The sequence below is a fragment of the Pinus tabuliformis genome, chromosome 4_2, assembly GCF_031772625.1.
Source record: "Pinus tabuliformis cultivar Carrire ecotype Pingquan chromosome 4_2, CPIR1, whole genome shotgun sequence".
Taxonomy (NCBI): domain Eukaryota; kingdom Viridiplantae; phylum Streptophyta; class Pinopsida; order Pinales; family Pinaceae; genus Pinus; species Pinus tabuliformis.
In genome coordinates this window covers 602,782,356-602,801,736 of record NC_142304.1, presented here as the reverse complement: position 1 = coordinate 602,801,736, position 19,381 = coordinate 602,782,356, and the positions used below count along the sequence as shown (strand labels likewise).

Here is a 19,381-nt window from a genome sequence, read left to right as displayed (position 1 = left end):
ATTTTATTCAAAACATTGTCTTCATCCTCAAAAATCTTTGTACTCAAAGCTTCCTGATGAAAAAGGCTTGATCTCTTTTTCTGTTTCGAATGTCTTCTGATCTCGAAACTGTCATTTTCGTTGATACAAGTTGATATGATCCTCTGAGTGATAAAAATAAATTGTTGGACTGAGAATGGATCTGACCATCTTAGATTAATCTTTTGTGGAATCTTCCAATCACTGAAAATTTGTAATGAATTGTTATCATAGGACTGGATTTTGCAAACTTCGGCATTCTTGGAATATAACTTTGTTGTTTCCGTTTTGAATGGTTCAAATATATAGAATAACATTTGAATATTTTTTAACTTCTATTGATTTCTCATCTTCTTGAGTTGTGATATTGATTGAATTGGTATTTGTTCCTTTATCATCAGCTTGGACTATTACGACTGGAGACTTCAATAATTCTTCTTAAGTTGTTCTAACTTGTTATTTAGTGACTTCTTGTCACTTTTAAGCTTATTTATTTGCGTAAGAAGGTTTTGATTATGATTCCTTAGACATAAAAGCTCTTCACTTTTTGGATTGTTGACTTTATTCTTAGTATTCTCCTCATCTTTTAAACTTTTGATTTGTTTTAATAACCTTTGGTTAAGGTTCTTTAAGCATAAATTTTTCTCTTCTTTTTTTGATATACTTTCGTTGAGTTTCTTTTCAGAAATTTTATTTTCTTATTCTAACTGGTGTTTCTTAGCTTTACATTTTCTGACTTGTGTAAGTAGTTTCTCATTATGCTCCTTCAAACATGAATTTTCCTTGTTTTTGTTGGATATGACTTCTTCTAGCTCTTTCTATTTTTTTATATTGTTTCTGGATTCTCTTGAAACATTAATTTCGAAATATCCTTAAGGTCTTTTGATGAAGGCATTATCAGTTCTGATTTTGTTGTCATGTTGTGGAATGTGACCATCTTCTTCTTGTAAGGGAACATCAATAATTGTTTTCTATGTTTAACATGAACATACCTAATTCCTTGAACCAAGGTCGATCGAGAATTATGTCAACCTCTTTGTCGAGCATAGTTATGACACATAATTGAGATATGTACTCATAATGATCAGTAGCCATTTGTAAATCATTAATTTCATATTCTTTTTCACCAAAAATACCTTTTTGTTCGCCTATATTTGGCTCAAGAACTAATTGTTGGTTTGCCAAATTAATATTGATGTAATTATTCTCAGTGCTTGGATGAATAATGATACTAATCTCTTTCCCTTGGATCCACCCCTTTAATGTAAATAATCTAAAATCTACATAGACCATGTCATTAAGTCGCTGGGACTCTAACATGTACAAAGATCATGAAATAATAATTATAAAAAAAAATATTGTTTAATGAATTCAAAAAATTAATTGGAAATTTGCAATATTTTAAGTTTTAAGTTTAACCTGTTGCGCTTCTTGTTGTATATTTTTTCAAATACACTTCAGTTGCACTCACATCTTGAGGAGCTACATGTTTGGCTGAGGATTCGAATGGCAAGCTTTTGCAGATGGGGTACCCTGGCACCATACATTCTCCACCATGCATCTACAACAAAATTACAAATAAAATTTTAAATAATTATAAGAAAAAAAATGAAATTTGAAAGTTGAAGCAAAGTATGAAGTTATGAACTTGAAGAGACAATGAAATTTGAAACAAACTAAAAAATACCTGGCATTTTAGTCGTCCTAGCAGTCACAACCATCTCAAAGCTAGATGTGCCACCTGCCATCTTATATGTCTCCATTTCTTTGGAGATTTCTGTACGTTCTATTGGAGATCGGACCATCCTCTTAACACAGGTTAAGAATCCATCCATGATCTCAGCATCAAATACGAACCCACGTGGGTAAGAAAATGTGGGGTTGAGGTAGATCCCTGCAGCATGAATGGGATGATGGAGTGTGTTGTTCCATCGTTCATCAATCACTTCTCATAGGAGGAGTTGTTTCTGAAACCCCTCATCTCCCTTATCATCATAGTAGGCCCGAATGGATTCTTTAGCCCTGTCCATGGCCTCATACAAATAGCCCACTGCGGGCTTCTCACCGTCAACAAATTGAAGAACCTTTATCAAAGGTTCAGTAATGGTGCACATGTTCTGCACTCCCACCCAGAAGTCTTCCTAGTATGAAACTAATCTGCATATGGCCTCTCCCTCTAGTTTGCAACCCATTGTCAAAGCACGCCACTCCTCTGAAAGAAACATTCTCTTCATATCCCACATAAAATTCAAGAGGGATTGAAGAGATATGAAACTAGTGGCAAACCTTGTAATGGCAGGACACACCAACTCCTTGTTGTTGGTGAATTTTCTCATCAAGCGAAGCACAGATGTATGATTATATATAAGTCAACAATATCTTTGGCAAAGGAAACTTTTCATATGTCCTCCAACATCAAATCAATACAATGTACAGCACAAGGTGTGCAAAATAAAGTAGGATGCCTCTCCATAAGCATCTTACCAGCAGCAACATAATTTGCAACATTGTTCGTTATGACTTAGACAACATGTTTTGCACCCACCTCCAAAATAAACACATCCAGCAAATCACATAAAGCTTTTGCATCTTTGATATGTGAAGATGCATCAACAGATTTCATAAATATTGTCCCCTTGGTACAACTAACCAAGAAGTTTATAAGGGTTCTCCCCTTTTGGTCGGTCCAACCATCTTACATCACAGTGCATCCTGTTTGTGCCCATGATGCCCTAAACTCCAATCTTTTGGTGCAGTCAACCTTTTCATTTGAAGAATCCAACCTCTAAAGTCGTCCTAAAAAGGGATTTTGTACTTTGGGCCAACAGTTGCAATAACATCAACAGCAGGCTGGAAAAATGGATTATTCCTTGCAATGTTGAAAGGAATATCACTCCAAAGGAGAAATTTGGCCAACAACTTGTCAGCTTGTTCTTTCTTAGTTTTTTTAAGCATTGAAGTGATAGATGGTTGTGAACCAGGCGTGGTTCTAGGAACAAAAAATGATGAGGCAGCTACTGGGTTGGTTGTAGATATTGATGCTGAAGTAGAACCAGTGCCACTTCCTTGTTCACCTGAGCCTAACACCCTCTTTGCTAGTTGCTTCTTCATTTCTGCTTTGGCCTCTCTCTCGTGCTCTAATTCTTCCAATGATCTCATGGCTCTTCGAATGATTTCTGGATTTGTATTTGTGCAAGGCCCTACATCAAATCCAGGGATTTGTGCAAGGTGATACTTCAATCTATAAACCCCCCCTGACATATGATGCCCACACAACTTGCAACTCAAGTTTATTCTATCAAACCCTCCATCAGGTTCACCAAATTCCCACAGAGGGTCCAATTTCCTTGGCATGTTTGTAACTTGGTTGAACTCTTGACTCTTGAGTTTTAAATTTGTAAGATGAAGTTTGAACTTTGAATTTTGAATTTGAACAGTAAACCTATGGCAAAATAAGGATTGCAAGTTACAAAAATTAAAAAAAAATTACATACATGAGTAACATAACAAAACACATCGAATTTTTGACAATTTAACAAACAAAAACACCATCAAATCAACTCAAAAATATTTGATAAATAATAGGTTATCCAAACCCAACCAAAAACAATAAAAAACCAAAACAAAACACATAAATTTGGTGCCCATATTGATTTGCCAGATAAAATTTATCCTCTCCTCCTTAGCTCCCAATCGACCAAGGTTTTTCTCCTAGGTCACTCCCAATCCACGTCACTGTTGCTGTCTGTCCGAATGAATTTAAAAAAAATCGTTTTTTTGTGTTATAAACCCATTGTCCACCGGCCCAGCGATAACAACTGATCGAATCATGATAAAAATGAAATAATTGCGAGTTTTTGAAAAAAAAAAAAATCCCGTGTAAAAATCAGGCAATATTATCGCGAAAGTCTAAAAATCACAATTTTCCAATATTATCGCGATTTTCGAAACACTGATTGTTTCTCCTCCCTCTTACTCTTTCCCATTCTTTTTTCTTACTCATTTGATTGCAAGTTGTCCATTTATATTCATATTCCAAAATGGTGTTCTTTTGACTTCTATGTATCATTCCACTTTTGGTTTTCATGATGGCAAGGGGGAGTAGGAATAGAAGGGAAGAAGAACAAGAGGATAGTGGTCCCCATATGAGTGACCCAATATATGATGAGGAGGAAAGGTTTGAAGAGAAAGGGGATGAAGAGAAAACTGAAATGCTAAAGGGGAAAGCTACATTGACACCCTTGTGGAATTTGTGACCAAACTTGAAGGGGGAAAGGTGGTGGAAGCTACAAGTTTTTGTGCCCTCATGGTTGTCATGGAGGAAAACCATATAGTGGTTCATACAACCGTGTGAAGAGGCACCTTTGTGGGGTGTTGGACAGTGATGACAAAAAGGGTGTCGTGGGGATAGCAATTTGCCCAAAGGTTCTAGCTGAACAAAGAAGAAAATACATCCAAATAGAGGAGGTTGCACAACAAAAATGCAATAAACAAAAAAACTCATTTTGAATCAAGTGCAACCTCTAGATTTGGTAGCTCATCTCCTCATGGTACTTTTGCAACCTCTGAAAGTAGAAGAACAATAGGGGATTTCCTAAATGTTGTTTGGAGGGGTGATTTGAATGGAAAGATAGTCCAATTTCTTTGTACTTGCGGTGTACCATTCAATGTGTTTCACTCTCCCTATTGGCATGATATGGTTAAGGCCATCAATGAAGCCCCAAAAGGATACAAGAGCACCAACTATGAGAAAGTTAGAACAGTGTATTAGAGAGAGAAAAGAAAAGGTTCAAAGAGCTTTGACACGTTTTACAAATGAGTGGGTGGATTGTGGGGTATCCATTGTATCGAATGGATGGACAAATGTTAGAAACCAATATTTGATAAATGTTTTTGGTGTTTCTGCTAGTGGTGCACTGTTTATTACATGTCATGGCTACTCCTCCATTAGTGTTAATTTTAGGTATGTTCTATGCTTAGAGCAATTTATTTCAATTTTCACAGTTAGCTCCATATCTTTTCCAGATTAGCAATCACATCAGCATTAAAGTAAACTGCAGATAGAACATAAACATAAATCGTAGAAGACGAGCCAAGACAAGAGGACACAAGATGTGGTGCTAGCCAGGGACAAACCCCAATGTGGGAAAACCCTTGATCAATTCTTCTTATATGTTCTTCAATAGTTCAACAGAGGGAGAGAGAGAGAGATAGAGATAGTGCGTTTATAACAGAAGTCAACACTTTGACTTATCTAGATAAGAGCATAGATCGTCTCTAAGAAGATGATACATGAGATCATTTGAAAACATGTTGCTTCAACTAATTCTCCAAGGTGACTCCTTCACTTATCGTTGTGCTGCATTTCGTCATCATGCTGCACCTCACCATGCTGCACCCATCATCACTATGCTGCATCTCATCACGCTTCATTAATCATGATTGTACCCATCACTGTACTGCATTATGTGCCATTACTGCACCATGTTGCCATCCTAACCTATGTGTTGGTTGAACCTTGCTTGCTTGTTGTCCCTTGCTTGCTTGTTGTCCTTAGCATGCTTGTTGTTGCATGCTAGTTGTCCCTTGCATGCTAGCTGTAACATTGCATGCTTGGTGTATTTGTTGCTAAGTACCATACAACTGTCCCAATGTTAGTTAGTTGTCCCTTGCATGCTGCTCTCCTTCAGAGACAGATGCTCCGGCTGTTTCAGCAGTTCCCGGAAGTTCTCGCAGTTCCAGCTATTCCCGACAGTTCCGACTTTTCCAGCAGTTTTGGCAGTTCCAGCGTTTCTGGCTTTTATGGCAGTTCCGACTTTTCCAGCATTTCCATCTTTTCCGACTTTTTCGGTATTTTCTGCTTTTACGACTTTTCTGGCAGTTCCATCTTTTTCGACAGTTCCGTCTTTTCCTACAGTTCCAGCAGTTCCGGCTTTTCTGGCTTTTCCGGCATTTCCAGCTTTTCCAGCTTTTCTAGCATTTCCGGCTTTTCCAGCATTTCCGACATTTCCGGCTTTTCTGGCTTTTCCGGTAGTTTCGACTTTTCCGACATTTCCGGTAGCTCTAGCATTTCCGACATTTCCTGCTTTTCCGACTTTTTCGGCAATTCCGACTTTTCCGGCTTTTCTGGCAATTCGGACTTTTCCGGCAGTTCCGGCTTTCTGCCCTCTGGATTAGGGCAATGTTATTCCTTAGAATCTCTCCTCCTACTAAAACCCAAAGACAAGTAGAGAGAGGAAGAGATCCCAAGTGTGTTGAAATGACTTGAAGGCCACCTGTTGAAATGACTTGAAGGCCACCTCTATTTATACTAAAACTTTGAGCACAAGTGGGGTTTATTTGGTTGCTGGCCGACCTTGACGAATTGTCCCATAACACAAATAAATTCATATCTCCATGAATACTTATCGGAATCGGATGATCTTTAGATCAATCCTACACCTCTCGATGAGAGGGATCCAAAAAAAATATCAGCTTCCATTAATAAGATGACACGCATGGAGTTTGGCCCTAGTTGCCAATTTTAACAATTAGTGCAACTTCCCAAAACATTGCAGATCTGTTATTGCAATCAATCAATGTTGGTCCTAATACTGTTGTTCAAGTGATCACTGATAATGCAACAAATTGTAAGGCAGCAGGAAAAATTATTGAGTGTACTCATCCACACATCTCTTGGTTTGGCTGCTTCGTGCATACATTGAACCTTTTGATGCATGATATTGTGAAGCATAAAGAATGTTGATGGATTAGTGAGCTTTGCAAGAGAGGGAAACAACTCATTAAATTTATCACAAGGCATTCAAGGGTAAACTACTTTTATGGCACTTACTCCAAGTTGAAGTTGCTTAAACTTGCAAAAACAAGATTTGCAAGTTATTACCTCACCTTTAGGCGGCTATTGAAGGTGAGACAAGCTTTAACTAATATGGTGGCCTCTAAATCATGGGGGAAATTAACACTGATAGAGATGGTGCTAATGTAGCCAAGGACACTATTCTTGACAGTTACTTTTGGTCACAGATTAAATATGTTTTGCAATTCACCAAACCAATTTATTACATGATCAAGTTTGCAGATTCAGATCGGCCAATAATTGGGGAGGTGTATGAGCAAATAGATAACATGTTGGGGTAGATTAAAGACAATGTTGAACCTAGAGATATCATCTTGTACAATTATATTCATGCAGAGGTGGAAAAACGATGGGGTATGCTAAACATTCCACTACATGCCTTAGCATATGTTCTAACACCTAAATACTATCATCCATCATGGCTTTCAACTCCAGAACTTGGGGAGGCGAGCAGGAGAAAACCACATCTAAATCTAGAGGTTCTAAATGGTTATATGAAAGCATTGGATAAATTAGTCCCTGATGAGGAGGATTTTGCCATGCTATGAAAACATTTGAGAAACTATACACTTAGCACTGGTCCATTTGGGAGCATGCATGCAATTAGAGATCCAGAGAATTTTTCTTCTCTTGAGTGGTGGAACATGCATGGAGGTGCTACTCCAAGTGCTATCAAAAGGGGCAAATACTTCTTCTTATGAGAGGTGTTGGAACTCTTATTTTTTCATCCACAGTGTTAAAAGGAACAAGTTAACTTTAGACTGGGCAGAGAGCTTGGCTTATGTTCACTACAACTTGCGATTGTTGTCCCATTATTGTGATAATGCAAAGACTAATAAAGACCTTAAGGTTTGGGACAAAAATCCAGAGGAGCCTAATTTGGAGGATGGAGTGTTGCGATTAGAGCAATTGGACGATGCCCTTATCCAAAATGATGATGATCGAGTTGAGATGCCACCCTCATCCGGTCCCTTGGTTCCCAAGTTCCATGCTTCAACACCAACAGCAGGGGCTTCATCTTCATCAATTCCACTGCCACAACTTCTAGAGCCACCATCTTCTTCATTGCCACCACGTGGAGGCTCACATCTTGTTCGTGGTGGAAGGAGAGATTAGTAGATATATTCATAGTTTACTACTTTTGTCATAGATTAGACTTGTAGTCTTCTTGTGAATTTGAACTTTTTTGACCTACTCTTCCTAGTTTAGTGTGCTTGAGTCCTGGTGGTGGCCAATTGGCCTATTTTGTAAACATTATTATTTGAATTTTGGACATGACTGATGTTGACAATTGCTCACTTGCTAGATAAGTTACTTGAATGTTTGATGATTTTATCTTCTAAATGTTTCATGTTTTATGATATGCTTAAAAATTTGATGTATGTTTGTAATTGCTAGAATATAGATGGTTGATGCTTGAATAATTAATCATTGATGTACAATGGAATCATGGATGCAATATCTATCTTGATTTATATAAAAATATGCATGTTTTCATATCTTCTACAACTAATTTGGAATTTGGGATTTTTTTTAATATAAATGCATATATATATATATAGTAGATGCTTGCGAGATGCTTCGCTTCCTAGATTTTTGAGAAATGATGCTTCCGCGTCCCTGCTTTGTCCCCTCTTCATGCAACATTGCTCAGAATACATAAGTGCCTCGAAGAATGTGAACTGCCTTGGGAAATGTTAAGTTGCCCAAAAATAAGAATGCAACCAGTTCATCAAGGAGGGCTACTCCATGTCACCGATGTGCCTGTCTCATCAAAATGCAAGCCATAACGCAAAACATTTACTATGGGTACCCCTGCTAGAAGTAGGGGTAACAAGACCATTTTGTATAAATACTCAGGTCATCCCTGTAAATATTATCGGGTGACAACCAAGTACTTGACTATGTAATCTATCTGCTAATTTGCTTCTGGTTTTCCCGTTGAGATTCTATGTCATGGGCTTGAAACGTTCTTTTCTTATGCTTTAATGTGGATTGTTATGTTTACTGGTTAATGGAATGTTCTATTTTTAGTTTATTCCAAGTATTTTATTGTGGTTATATTGCCCAGCAGGCTAGTTTGAAGACCTGTTTACCTGTACTCTAGAAAAGATTCTTAAGAGAAGGTGATTGGAGCTTGGCCATCTCTGGGACTGGAGTGATTGAATTCTCTTAAGTTGCCGTGTAGACCTTCCAGGCCATGGTCAGAATACCGATTCTGAATAAGAATGGAGTTGTGTTTGAGCCTTGAGCCTTCCCCTGTTCCAAATAAAAGAAGGATAAGCTGGGTTTTTACAGTTAAACAAACTATTGAGTTGTACTGAGCAAGTCCTGCACAATGCCTCCTCAATTTGAGTGTTGCCACTCTCTGGATTGCTTTCTCTTCTCAGATTACATTGATTTTTTTAGTATGAAGTGTTTTCCTTTCATTGGCATCAAATAGAAAATCAAAATGTTTGTCAAGTGTGGAAGTGCTGCAAGTTTTGGGATCTGTTTCATTTTTTGAGGTAGTTCTTTTTATAATTTGAGGAATATCCATTCTGGTGGCTAGGATTCTCAATTAGTTTTATTGTTTATAGGATCTTGGGATGCAAAAGACTATAAGAGATGCATGAGCTCACTTTGTCTGAACAGGTGATTACGATTGAACCAGGTGTCTATATTCCAGTCAATAGCAATGCACCAGAAAGGTAAATCTGAAACTTGGAAACCCATGTTACAATGACGTTTCAATGAAGAGAAGTGACTGAGTTTTGCATGGATGATGGATAAAATGATATGTTGTTTCTGTATATAAAAGCAGGTTTCGAGGGATAGGAATTAGGATAGAAGATGAAGTCCTTATTACAGATTCTGGCCATGAGGTATCTTCACTTCTATGATGCCTTTCATTCTTTTCAGTAAGCATTTGGCAAAATGATAAGACGTTAGAAATTCCAAAAGATGATGGGCATTCAAAAATTTTACATTCGAACATTTGTTTCAACTATTTCAATTTCTCGCTCTGTTCTTCCCCTGGTTCGGCTATAATTATTTATTTCTGCACGTCGTTTTTCAGCTATATCAATTAACTTTGGATTTTGATTCAGATCCTTACTGCTTCAGTTCCTAGAGAAATTAAACAGATCGAATTTCTGTTGTGCTAAAGTAAGATATTTCTTCTCTAAATTTGCTGGTAACGAATTCGAATTCATGCTGTCTATTCAGATCAAATACAAGACTATGCAAATGCCAATTTTGTTTTATTCCGATAACCGTATATTAATTTAGTTTGTTTTAACTATCTGCAGGATTGAGATTGCCCTTTCTGGGGTGATGATTCTTCCCAGATGTAGCGTAATCTAATGAGGGCGAGTGGCCCTTAAGAAAAAATGCGCTCAAAAGAAAATTTCCAGAATTCATTGTTTCCAAGTCATGTTCAATATGATGGTTTGAGTGACTGGCAGGAAATATTATTTATCTCCGTGCAATGAGTATCGATGGTGCTGAATTGTCAAATCGTATTATTAAAGAAACCATAGTTTATTCCTTCCCTACCGTGCAAACCAAATTGAACTTCTATGCATAGATTGACAGTGGGTCTCAGAGTGCTACTTTGAAATGAATATTAAACATGTTTTATAAAATAGACGAATTTATTACCCAAAGAGGTAAAAAATTTGAGACTTCGCTCTCCCGATCCGCGTTGCAAGTAACGCAATGTACCTTACCTTAGTAGAATCAGATTTCAGAAGGGTCAAAAGTGGCCTGATTTAAAAAAAAAATCTTCCAGTAATCATGTTTTTGATGATAGAAATAAGTTAGTATCATCAAACAATTTTAAGGCATTTAAAATATTGAAGTTTCACAATTATAATTTTTAATAAATTTTTTCAAAATAGAATTGTTTAAATCATGTTTTTATGATAAAAATAAATTAGCACCATCTCACTAATATAACTTTTACTAAATTTTTTCAAAATATAACCAAATTTTGCATAATTTTTAAGGGGAAAAAAACATTAGACTACGGCTTTCGGAATTATGTTTCTGTGACAAACTGGGAATGCTGACGTGATTAGTGTTTGGAATCTGGATACAATATCTACATCTCACCTTTCTATAAATGCTTTTGGCAATGTTTAAATGATCAGTGTCATCGGCTATCTAAACCATTTTCTAATTTCAAACGTCAAATTTTGACTTGAATAATTTTTAAAATATGCGACACATATTTCTGTCTGACGTATTACAATCATGATACAAACAAACCACTGAAATGTGGCCAGACACGTCAGCACCAAACCTGAGTCCTACTGCATTCAAAAGTGTGGACCCAAACAATAAAAATGTGGTCTGAAAAGAATGAGAAAAGACACTCTTGTAAGCAGTGTTTGGAATTTTGCTTACGGGATTTTAAAAGTGTTTTAACAAGACACTTTATAACCGCTTATTTTATGTCATATGAAAATTTATTATAAATATTAAATTTTTATATATTTATTAATTAAATTTAAATATAAAGTTTTCATTATTTTAATAAGGGAAAATGCCCTAAAAACTTGGGCCTGGAGTATGCCCTAAAACTGCTTCTGCTTGGCTAAGAGCTCGTCTTCCTCGGACGTAAGGAAACAGGTTAACGGCCCAAGACCCAGAGGCATCTAGCAGGAGTGAAAGCCTGCTCCCTTACGGACCACCAGCGGGTTATTTCAGGTGGCGTGATTTTCCTTGATAACAGTGATGTGTCAACTAACATTCGCGGATAGCAGCCAGAGATGGCTGTCCTCACTGTTGGTTTGACAAACTGAGTTTGATAGGTTTTTCCACCTTTTGAAAAAAAATAAAATAAAAAAATAAAAAAAATAAGGGAAAATGAATTTTAATTTATGATTAATATTTAATTTAAAAATATTATTATTTTTAATTATATGTAAGTTAATTAAATTTATTAATTTTTATGTGTTAAATGTTAAGATTAAGAATTTAAGTCATTATTATTTCAATGTGAATGAATATTGTATTTTTTTCATAAAAATAATTGATTTATCATTTTTTAAATTGAGTTCATTATGTTTCTGTTTCTGTTTTTTTGGGTTGAATCTTTCATCTCATATGTTATTACATTTCACATTTATTTAACTATAAAGCAATTCTAGGCACTATAAAATTATAAACAAATTTTTTATATATATATATATAATAATCATTTTTTTTTTAGAAAAATAAAATCAATAATTATATTTATGCGTAATAAGTAAAATTACATTGATAGATGTGTTCAACATCCATTTAGCTTATATCTCGAAAGAGATGAATCTCTTCCAATCAATAAAAACAAAAATCTAAGTTTCTTTTATTTCCATATCCTATCTACCATGATATACAAAAAGAACCTTGCTATGTTTCATCCAAAAGGGAACTATCTCTTGTTATTCTATCTTCCTTCACCAAGAGCATCATTATATTCATTAAATATAAGTGAAACAACTAGATTTATTCCATTCTCATTTGTTTCCAAGGGTTAAGAAGATATTCTTGTAGCTATCTCTCCTCTTTTTTAGAGACCTTGCACAAGCCTCTATCCACATCCAATTCAGCTTTTGAGAGTGAAATTGTTTCTTGTTCTTGTGCCTGTAGACATAGTCAAAAGGGATCTTAATGAATATATCTCTTAGCATACACACTTTTTGAAACAATGGTAAAAGATAATAATTTTTTAACGATGTTGTTCATAACATCCACTTTATAACTATTTGGAAATCCCTGTATGTGTAGATTGAAGATCCCCTATTCTCTTGCCAATTGCAGAATAAGTTTTCAAGAAAAAAGTTCCACAAAATTGTTTGTAGCCTGGCTGATGTTTAACAAGATGGAGAAGGAAGTGTTCTAGTTTATATTTAGAATTCCTCTAGCCCCTTCTTCAGAGGAAGAGCCTTGGGCTACACCATCAAAAAATCCCAAGGGATATTAGTTTGAATAGTGACTGCTTGGTGGAAATTGATGTTCTTTTTCCTTTGAAACTTGTGATAACAGCGCTTGTAGAAATCAAAGTTTTACCTTTAAAATTGCATGGTTTCTTTATAATTAGGTTCCCCAAACCACCAAGAGTGGAAGGGCTTTATGTTTTGTGCTTTTTATACTTTGTATCCATATTTTGAAGTTTTCATATATGGAGCTAGCATCCTAGTGGAATTGTTGGATTTCCATTTGATTTATTTTTCTCCATACTTCTTTGATGAAAGAGGATTGAATGAAAAGATGATTTACATATTCAAACTCGGCTTTGCACAAAGGACAATAACCCCACCCATGGGAAGATTATTTCATCAAATTGTCTCGGGTTTGAGCCTTATTTTGAGGAGTAACCATGTGAATAGTTTATATTTGGGAGAGTAGTTTAATTTTGAGAGCTTATTTCTGCACCAATGAGGGTCGAAAAGAACATTTGATGTGGCAAGGCTCTGATACTCGAATTCTAGATCATAAACTCTAGTTGGGCCCAAGTTCTAGATAAGGCTATCTTCAAGACAAAAATGAAGACATTTGAGAATTTTAATCCTTGAAGATATAAAGAGCAAGCTTTTGTTTTCTCTTCATCAAGCTGTAAGTTCTTTGTAGATAGCCATTATTGTTGACCCGAGGAGGCATTACTAATTACTATTTGATCTAAAGCATGCCATCTTTTTTCATTTAAAATGTGAATGATAGGATCTAGAAGCTTATGTCACTGTTGGCTACCTATCCATGGGTCTCTACCAATTTGGATTTGAATGTCATTTCGAACCTTCCAGCAAAGGAAGTTGCCAATTAAGGGGAAAGTTTTGATGGTTGCTTTCCATATTATGGAGTCATTTTTTGCAGATTTTTATTGGATTTTGATCCACTCCAATATGGAGAGGGGATTGATGTACTTCTATTGGACAACTTGAGCCCATAGGCCCACCCCCTAAATAATTTTTCACTCCTTTTGCAGCAAGAGCTTTGGAGAACTATTGAGCTTTTTTGGACCCCACCTCCTTGGGCTTTAGGGATGGCTATGGACTTCCATGCAGTGAGACCAAAAGTATTTCATTTTCCTTTTATCCTACCCAAATATGTCTTATGACTATTTGCTATTTTTGGAGATGCCAAGAAGGATCTGTTAATGCTCGAATTTGCCTCAAGCTGAGGAAGGCAAAATCCAAGGCAACATCAAACCACTTAGCCTCGTAGCTAGCCCTACGAGGACAGGAGAGGGCTCTCTCCGGGTCTATCTCGACAAAAGGTCTTCAAAGGGCTGAGATGACCAATAAAGAACACTGATTTTGGGCTAGTAAACTGATAGGGAAAGTTTGATTTCAAATTTTTAGGGTTTTGTTGGAAAACTGAGCACGGCAATTTTGGGTGCGGGGATGAGACACAGTTTTTGCAGAGGTCTTTTTGGGGCAGGGTAGGAGATTGTCTTGATGCCTTTGAAGGAAGTGAATGGATAGGTGTGACTGGTGAGGAGCTAAGGAGAGCAAGAAACCATCAGGAGTTCTCCTTAAACAGATGAAAACATATATATTAAACAAACTTAAAGGCAGAGCATAGAAACCATGAATTCTACCTTAACACTTCATTTACTTAATTTGCAGAAGAGAAGAGTAGGAAAATGATACACATAACAAACTTACAAGTACATGAGAGAAACACACCATCAACACAAATCACCACAGGAATCCCAAATAGTGCTGCAAAACCCTAGTCTTTCCTTTGCCAAAATTGTAGAGATACAAAGAGTAATACAGTCTAAGCTTATCCCTCCAGAGTCCAACCATGAAAATGACTAAGAAAGTACATAATATAGGCAAGCTAACACATTTCCTTGCCTCTAGGGGTCGAGCTCATCATCCTAGGAGCTGTTTCAACCAATTCTAAACTAAGCACTACAATCTAGGCAGTCAAAACAACTTGCCTCTATAAGTTAGGAAACCAATTCATTCATTAATTTTTTGCTATTTTATGAATGAATCTTCTAGAATAGGTAAAAAAGTGTCATGTCATCATGAAAATACATAAGTTACATCAAAGAGGGTGAAAAATCCCATGAAAAGTCAAAACTAGTCAAAAGTTGCGTTGTCCTGAGCTATAGATGAAAAACTGGCAAATTTCCCTGATGCGTAGCGCGCCATTTCTCTACACGTAGCGCGCCTTTGAGCCCACTTTTGGGGCACTTCCCGGCATCCAAATGAGGCTCAAGTGGGCTTGTTGGAAATGTCTGGATGTCTACTCTCCAGCCCAAGTGGAATTTCTCAATTTGGTGCCCATTTTCCCCTCCAAAAATAAAATCTCCCAAGACTGCTTCCTGTGTGTCCAAAAAGTGGCAGAAGGTCATTTTTTGCTTTTTTTTGACCTTTTGGGGGCCCAAACCTCAATGAAATGTCTTGGCAGTGGCTGAGCAAGTGTAATTTGTCATGACAAATCCAAAAATGCAGAGTTTTTGTGAAATGGACCTCCCCATCTTCAGGGTAGCGTGCGGCGCGCTACGCGTTGAGGGCAAAAACCTGTTTTTTAGCCAAAAAAAATTCAAAATTGACCAAAATTGCTCCAAATTTTCTGAATTTTGAGCTGGGGGTGTATCATTGAGCACCATGCTCCTTCAAGGAGGCTTCGGCCAAAATCTGAAGTGGATCAGGCCTTTTTCTCCGTTTTAATGCCTTGGCCAATCGTCCTTTGAGCACCTTCATTTTCGCTTTGCACACATGCATGCGGGCCCAATAATGATTCTTCATGTGGCGAAGCATATCTTTGTCCCTGTTTGCCTTGGCTAGCAACTTCTCTAAATGAGTGTTTACCCGGATGAGCATAGACTCTCGCTCAATAGGTGTCAAATCACCGGGTCTCTTGCGGGCCAAGTTTCGGTCTTCTCGGATTCGCCGCAACTCATAAAGAGTGTGTTCATCTTCTAGCTGTTTGTTGCGCTGCTCTAGATACCTGATATATGAAGCTGTCTCATCATGACTAGTAACAAAACCTGATGGCTCACCTGAAAGCTTCTCCTCATGCTTGGGCTTCTTGCCCTTATCCTGTACCTGCGGTGCTGCTGTCGAAAGCGAGGCCCCTTCCACCTGGTGTGGAGATAACACTCGCTGTGGTGATGAAGAAGGTGAGACCCCTTCCACCTGGTGTGGAGATAATACTCGCCGTGCAAATGCAAATAAGGCCCTGTGGCCTCTCTGATATGTAACACATGCTGGAGTGCTGACATGCTCGGGCTCTGGAATGTGAAACTGATGTGAAGGCCCTCCCTCATCATGGACAATCTCAGGAGGTGGCTGTGGCACCATGAAGAAGTCGCGAGAGATGAAATCCTCCCAAGCAATACCCTGCTGTGCCAACTGATGCATCACTATGATTTCGATCAGTGCATAATGATATATACTCTTGTGTTGCTGTGCGGGGTTCTTCCTTTGCACTAAGGGCACCATCCTCTCTATATTTCGGCACATGAAAAATGGAATGTTCATCATTCGTACCCGGGTGAAATGCATCAACAAACGGATATGGTACGAATATAAACGTGAAAATCTGCCCTCACAAGTGAAATAGCACATAATGAGCCTCATCAAGGGTGCATACTCATCCCTTAGGAATCTGAAGGGAAAAACAGCAGTTAGGTGTCTCATACACCCGGGTTTGATATATGGTTCATAATGAAATCTGTCTAGCTGCTAGCGCTTGTTCCACTCCTCCCCAACATTTGGTATCCCAGTGGCTTGAGCAACAATTTCGGGTGATAGGGTGAAGTCCACTCCTGCAAGGTTCACCTGACCATTGTGCAAATGTAGGACAAACAAGCGGACTAGTTCTCTGTGATGTTGAATTTGTGAGATCCGCTCACAATATCCAAAGCATGATTAATACTGAAAACATGTCATTGCAAGTGGACAAGCTTGCAACTGAGCCAAAGAAGTGGGCTCCTCCCTGACATGCCGACCACCTTTACCACCCTTGTGATGCCTCCTTGGCACTTCTACCTCCGGTGTTGAATCACTGTCATAACTCTGCTCATAATCTGATTCGGTTTCTGACATGATTTTGAAGGCAAGATGGCTGAAATGTATTGCTGACTTTGCACCCAATTAACTGTTGTTTGACTTTTTCAAATGCTGTCACCAAGGGGACATAAATACAAGGGGATTGTTAGGGAAAGGGGAACATGAGGGAATTAGGGACAATAAACATAAATAAGGAATTTAGGGAAGGCAACATGGGAAATCATAATATTGTGGGATTTTAAGGTGAAGTAGGGTTTGGGAATTTAGTAGAGTTTTAGGGATTTTAGAGAGGAAGATTATAAAATTTTATGGGAAAATTTGAAGGAGAATGTTGGTGAAGATGACGAAAAAGAGGGATCAAAAATGGGCAACCTTGGACAGCAAAATACTTTGAAACCCTAGCACAATTAAGTCTTTAAATTTTACACAGCAATGTAGGGTTTTAACTTCTCATTTTCATGGCATTTTTAACATATTAATTTCTCATTCATCTTGCAAAACCAAAACTAGCCATGGAGGAGAGGCCTACTTGAAATTTGCTTGAGAGAAAAGAGGATTTGGTAGCTTGCTGGCAGTTTATTGGGCGAAAAACCCAACGCGTAGCGCACCTTGCCCAACGCGTAGCGCCCCTCTGGTGCGTAGCGCCTGAGTAAAAACGCACTGGAAAAGTCGCGCTGATGCGTAGCACGCCCTGGGTGCGTAGTGCACCTCAGCTGATGCATAGCGCGCCTCTGAAATTGCCCAATTTGCTCAATGACTCTTGAAATCGCCTTTGCAAGGATTCACTTGGCTTGTGAGAGGCAAATGAGTTGCTAATGAAGAGTGATGTGCTTTTATAGGCTCCTTTTTTATTTTTATTTGCCCAAAACCCACTTTATAATGTTTGAGTGTTGACACTTTTTGAATTAATTGGCTCTGACTTCTGGTTTCCTTTTTTTGAAAAAAATTGGTTGAAATGATGATTTCTTCTGAAAATTTTTGCAGGGATGGCTTCTGAGATGCTTTGGCAAAGGAGACCAAGGTTGCGCTTCAACATTTGGAGAATTTGGAATTTTGACAAATTTTTACAAAAATGAGATAATGACCTTTGTATTTCAAAAACAGAGTTTTGAAAACAAGGTGAAAATTTAGCTGTACAATAATGAGAATTATTGAAATGATGTTTTATGAAGGACATCCCTCTGGCCTGCTGGTCCTTTATGACCTCTCAAGACAAAAATTGACTCAACCCTAGACCTAAGACCTCGAAATTTAAAACAAGATGAATGACCCTTTGAAGATTTTATTTACTTAAACAAACCTGAACCAGCAGTGCCAAACAGGAGGGGAATAAAAGACACAAACTCCTCCACCAAAGTTATGGCATGCCTAACGGAATGCAACATGATCACACTGATGGGACACCTAATCATGAAATGCAAAGAGCTTTGATCTCTGGTGGAGGGCTGCTAGACCGACTCTAACAGGATCCAAGTTAACAAAGCTTAGAAAATTGCAAAGATTTCCAAGGCCGATTTACATGATACTAATGTTCTTGCCCTAGATAGTCATTTGTTGCACCAAATTCGAACTTTTTTTCCACCTTTTCCAAGGGTCATTGCTATTCTGATTTTTTTTTTTTTAATTGGTTTTAGATTGAAGCCCAATCCCAACAATGTGACGTAAATAAAAAAGAGGTATGCCACCTTTGTCACATATTATTTTTTATTTAATGCTTCATCTTACATGTCACTACAACGTTTTGTCCATATTAAACTGTAAAGCGCCTCTTGGTGCAATAAAATTATAAACCATTTAAAAATATAGTATTATTATTATATGCACATGACATTAAATAATTTAAATAGTGACAATATATATTACCATATGTAGTGTCATTATTTAAATTTCTATTAATGTAACACATATTATAAATTTTTACCTAGAAAACAATAAATAAATAAATATTTGTAATTTATTAATAAGAACAAAATTGCAATATAAAAAATTGAATTGAGTCGAATTATTATTTTTATTACTTTTGTAATTGAGTGGACATTATGTTTTCATTATTATTTTAGTAATCTAATGTATCGGGTTATAGAACAATGTGTATTAATATTTTAGAACTTGATATTTAAATTTAAATAATAACCATATAAAACTTTAGATAGATATATATATATATATATATATATATATATATATATATATATTACATTAAAATATTAAATTTTACAACATGTTAGAGAAAAAAAAAATTATATATATAGATATGTGAAATATATAAAAAAAATATAAACAATAATTATAAATTTATCTTACCATATAAATATAATTTATATCCATAATTATAATTTTTCATAATTTTATATCTAAATTTATCAATAAATATATAAAAACTTAATATTTACAATCATATATATATATATTCTAAAACTATAAGTGCTATGAGAGATCAATTCTATTGAGATGTAAACTTTTTTTAAGTTTTATACTAAAAAAAAATCGTATCTTGATAAATTTGATT

The 19,381-nt window shown here is 36.7% G+C and overlaps 1 protein-coding gene across 4 annotated transcripts in view; it reads left to right on the top strand.

Annotated features, from left to right (window-relative positions):
- LOC149170728 (Metallopeptidase M24 family protein) overlaps nucleotides 1–10,512 on the top strand; it is a 446,763-nt gene extending 436,251 nt beyond the window's left edge. For 3 of the 4 annotated variants that reach the window (XM_089424001.1, XM_089424000.1, XM_089424003.1), the window contains 4 exons: nucleotides 9,509–9,564; nucleotides 9,678–9,738; nucleotides 9,964–10,021; nucleotides 10,165–10,512. In XM_089424001.1, the coding sequence (XP_089280127.1) occupies nucleotides 9,509–9,564; nucleotides 9,678–9,738; nucleotides 9,964–10,020 (174 nt within the window). In that variant the 3' untranslated portion in view covers nucleotide 10,021; nucleotides 10,165–10,512. Of the gene's footprint in view, nucleotides 1–9,453; nucleotides 9,565–9,677; nucleotides 9,739–9,963; nucleotides 10,022–10,164 lie in introns of those variants that run through there. The other variant, XR_016259003.1, reaches the window with a different exon arrangement.
- The last annotated feature ends 8,869 nt before the right edge of the window (nucleotides 10,513–19,381 follow it).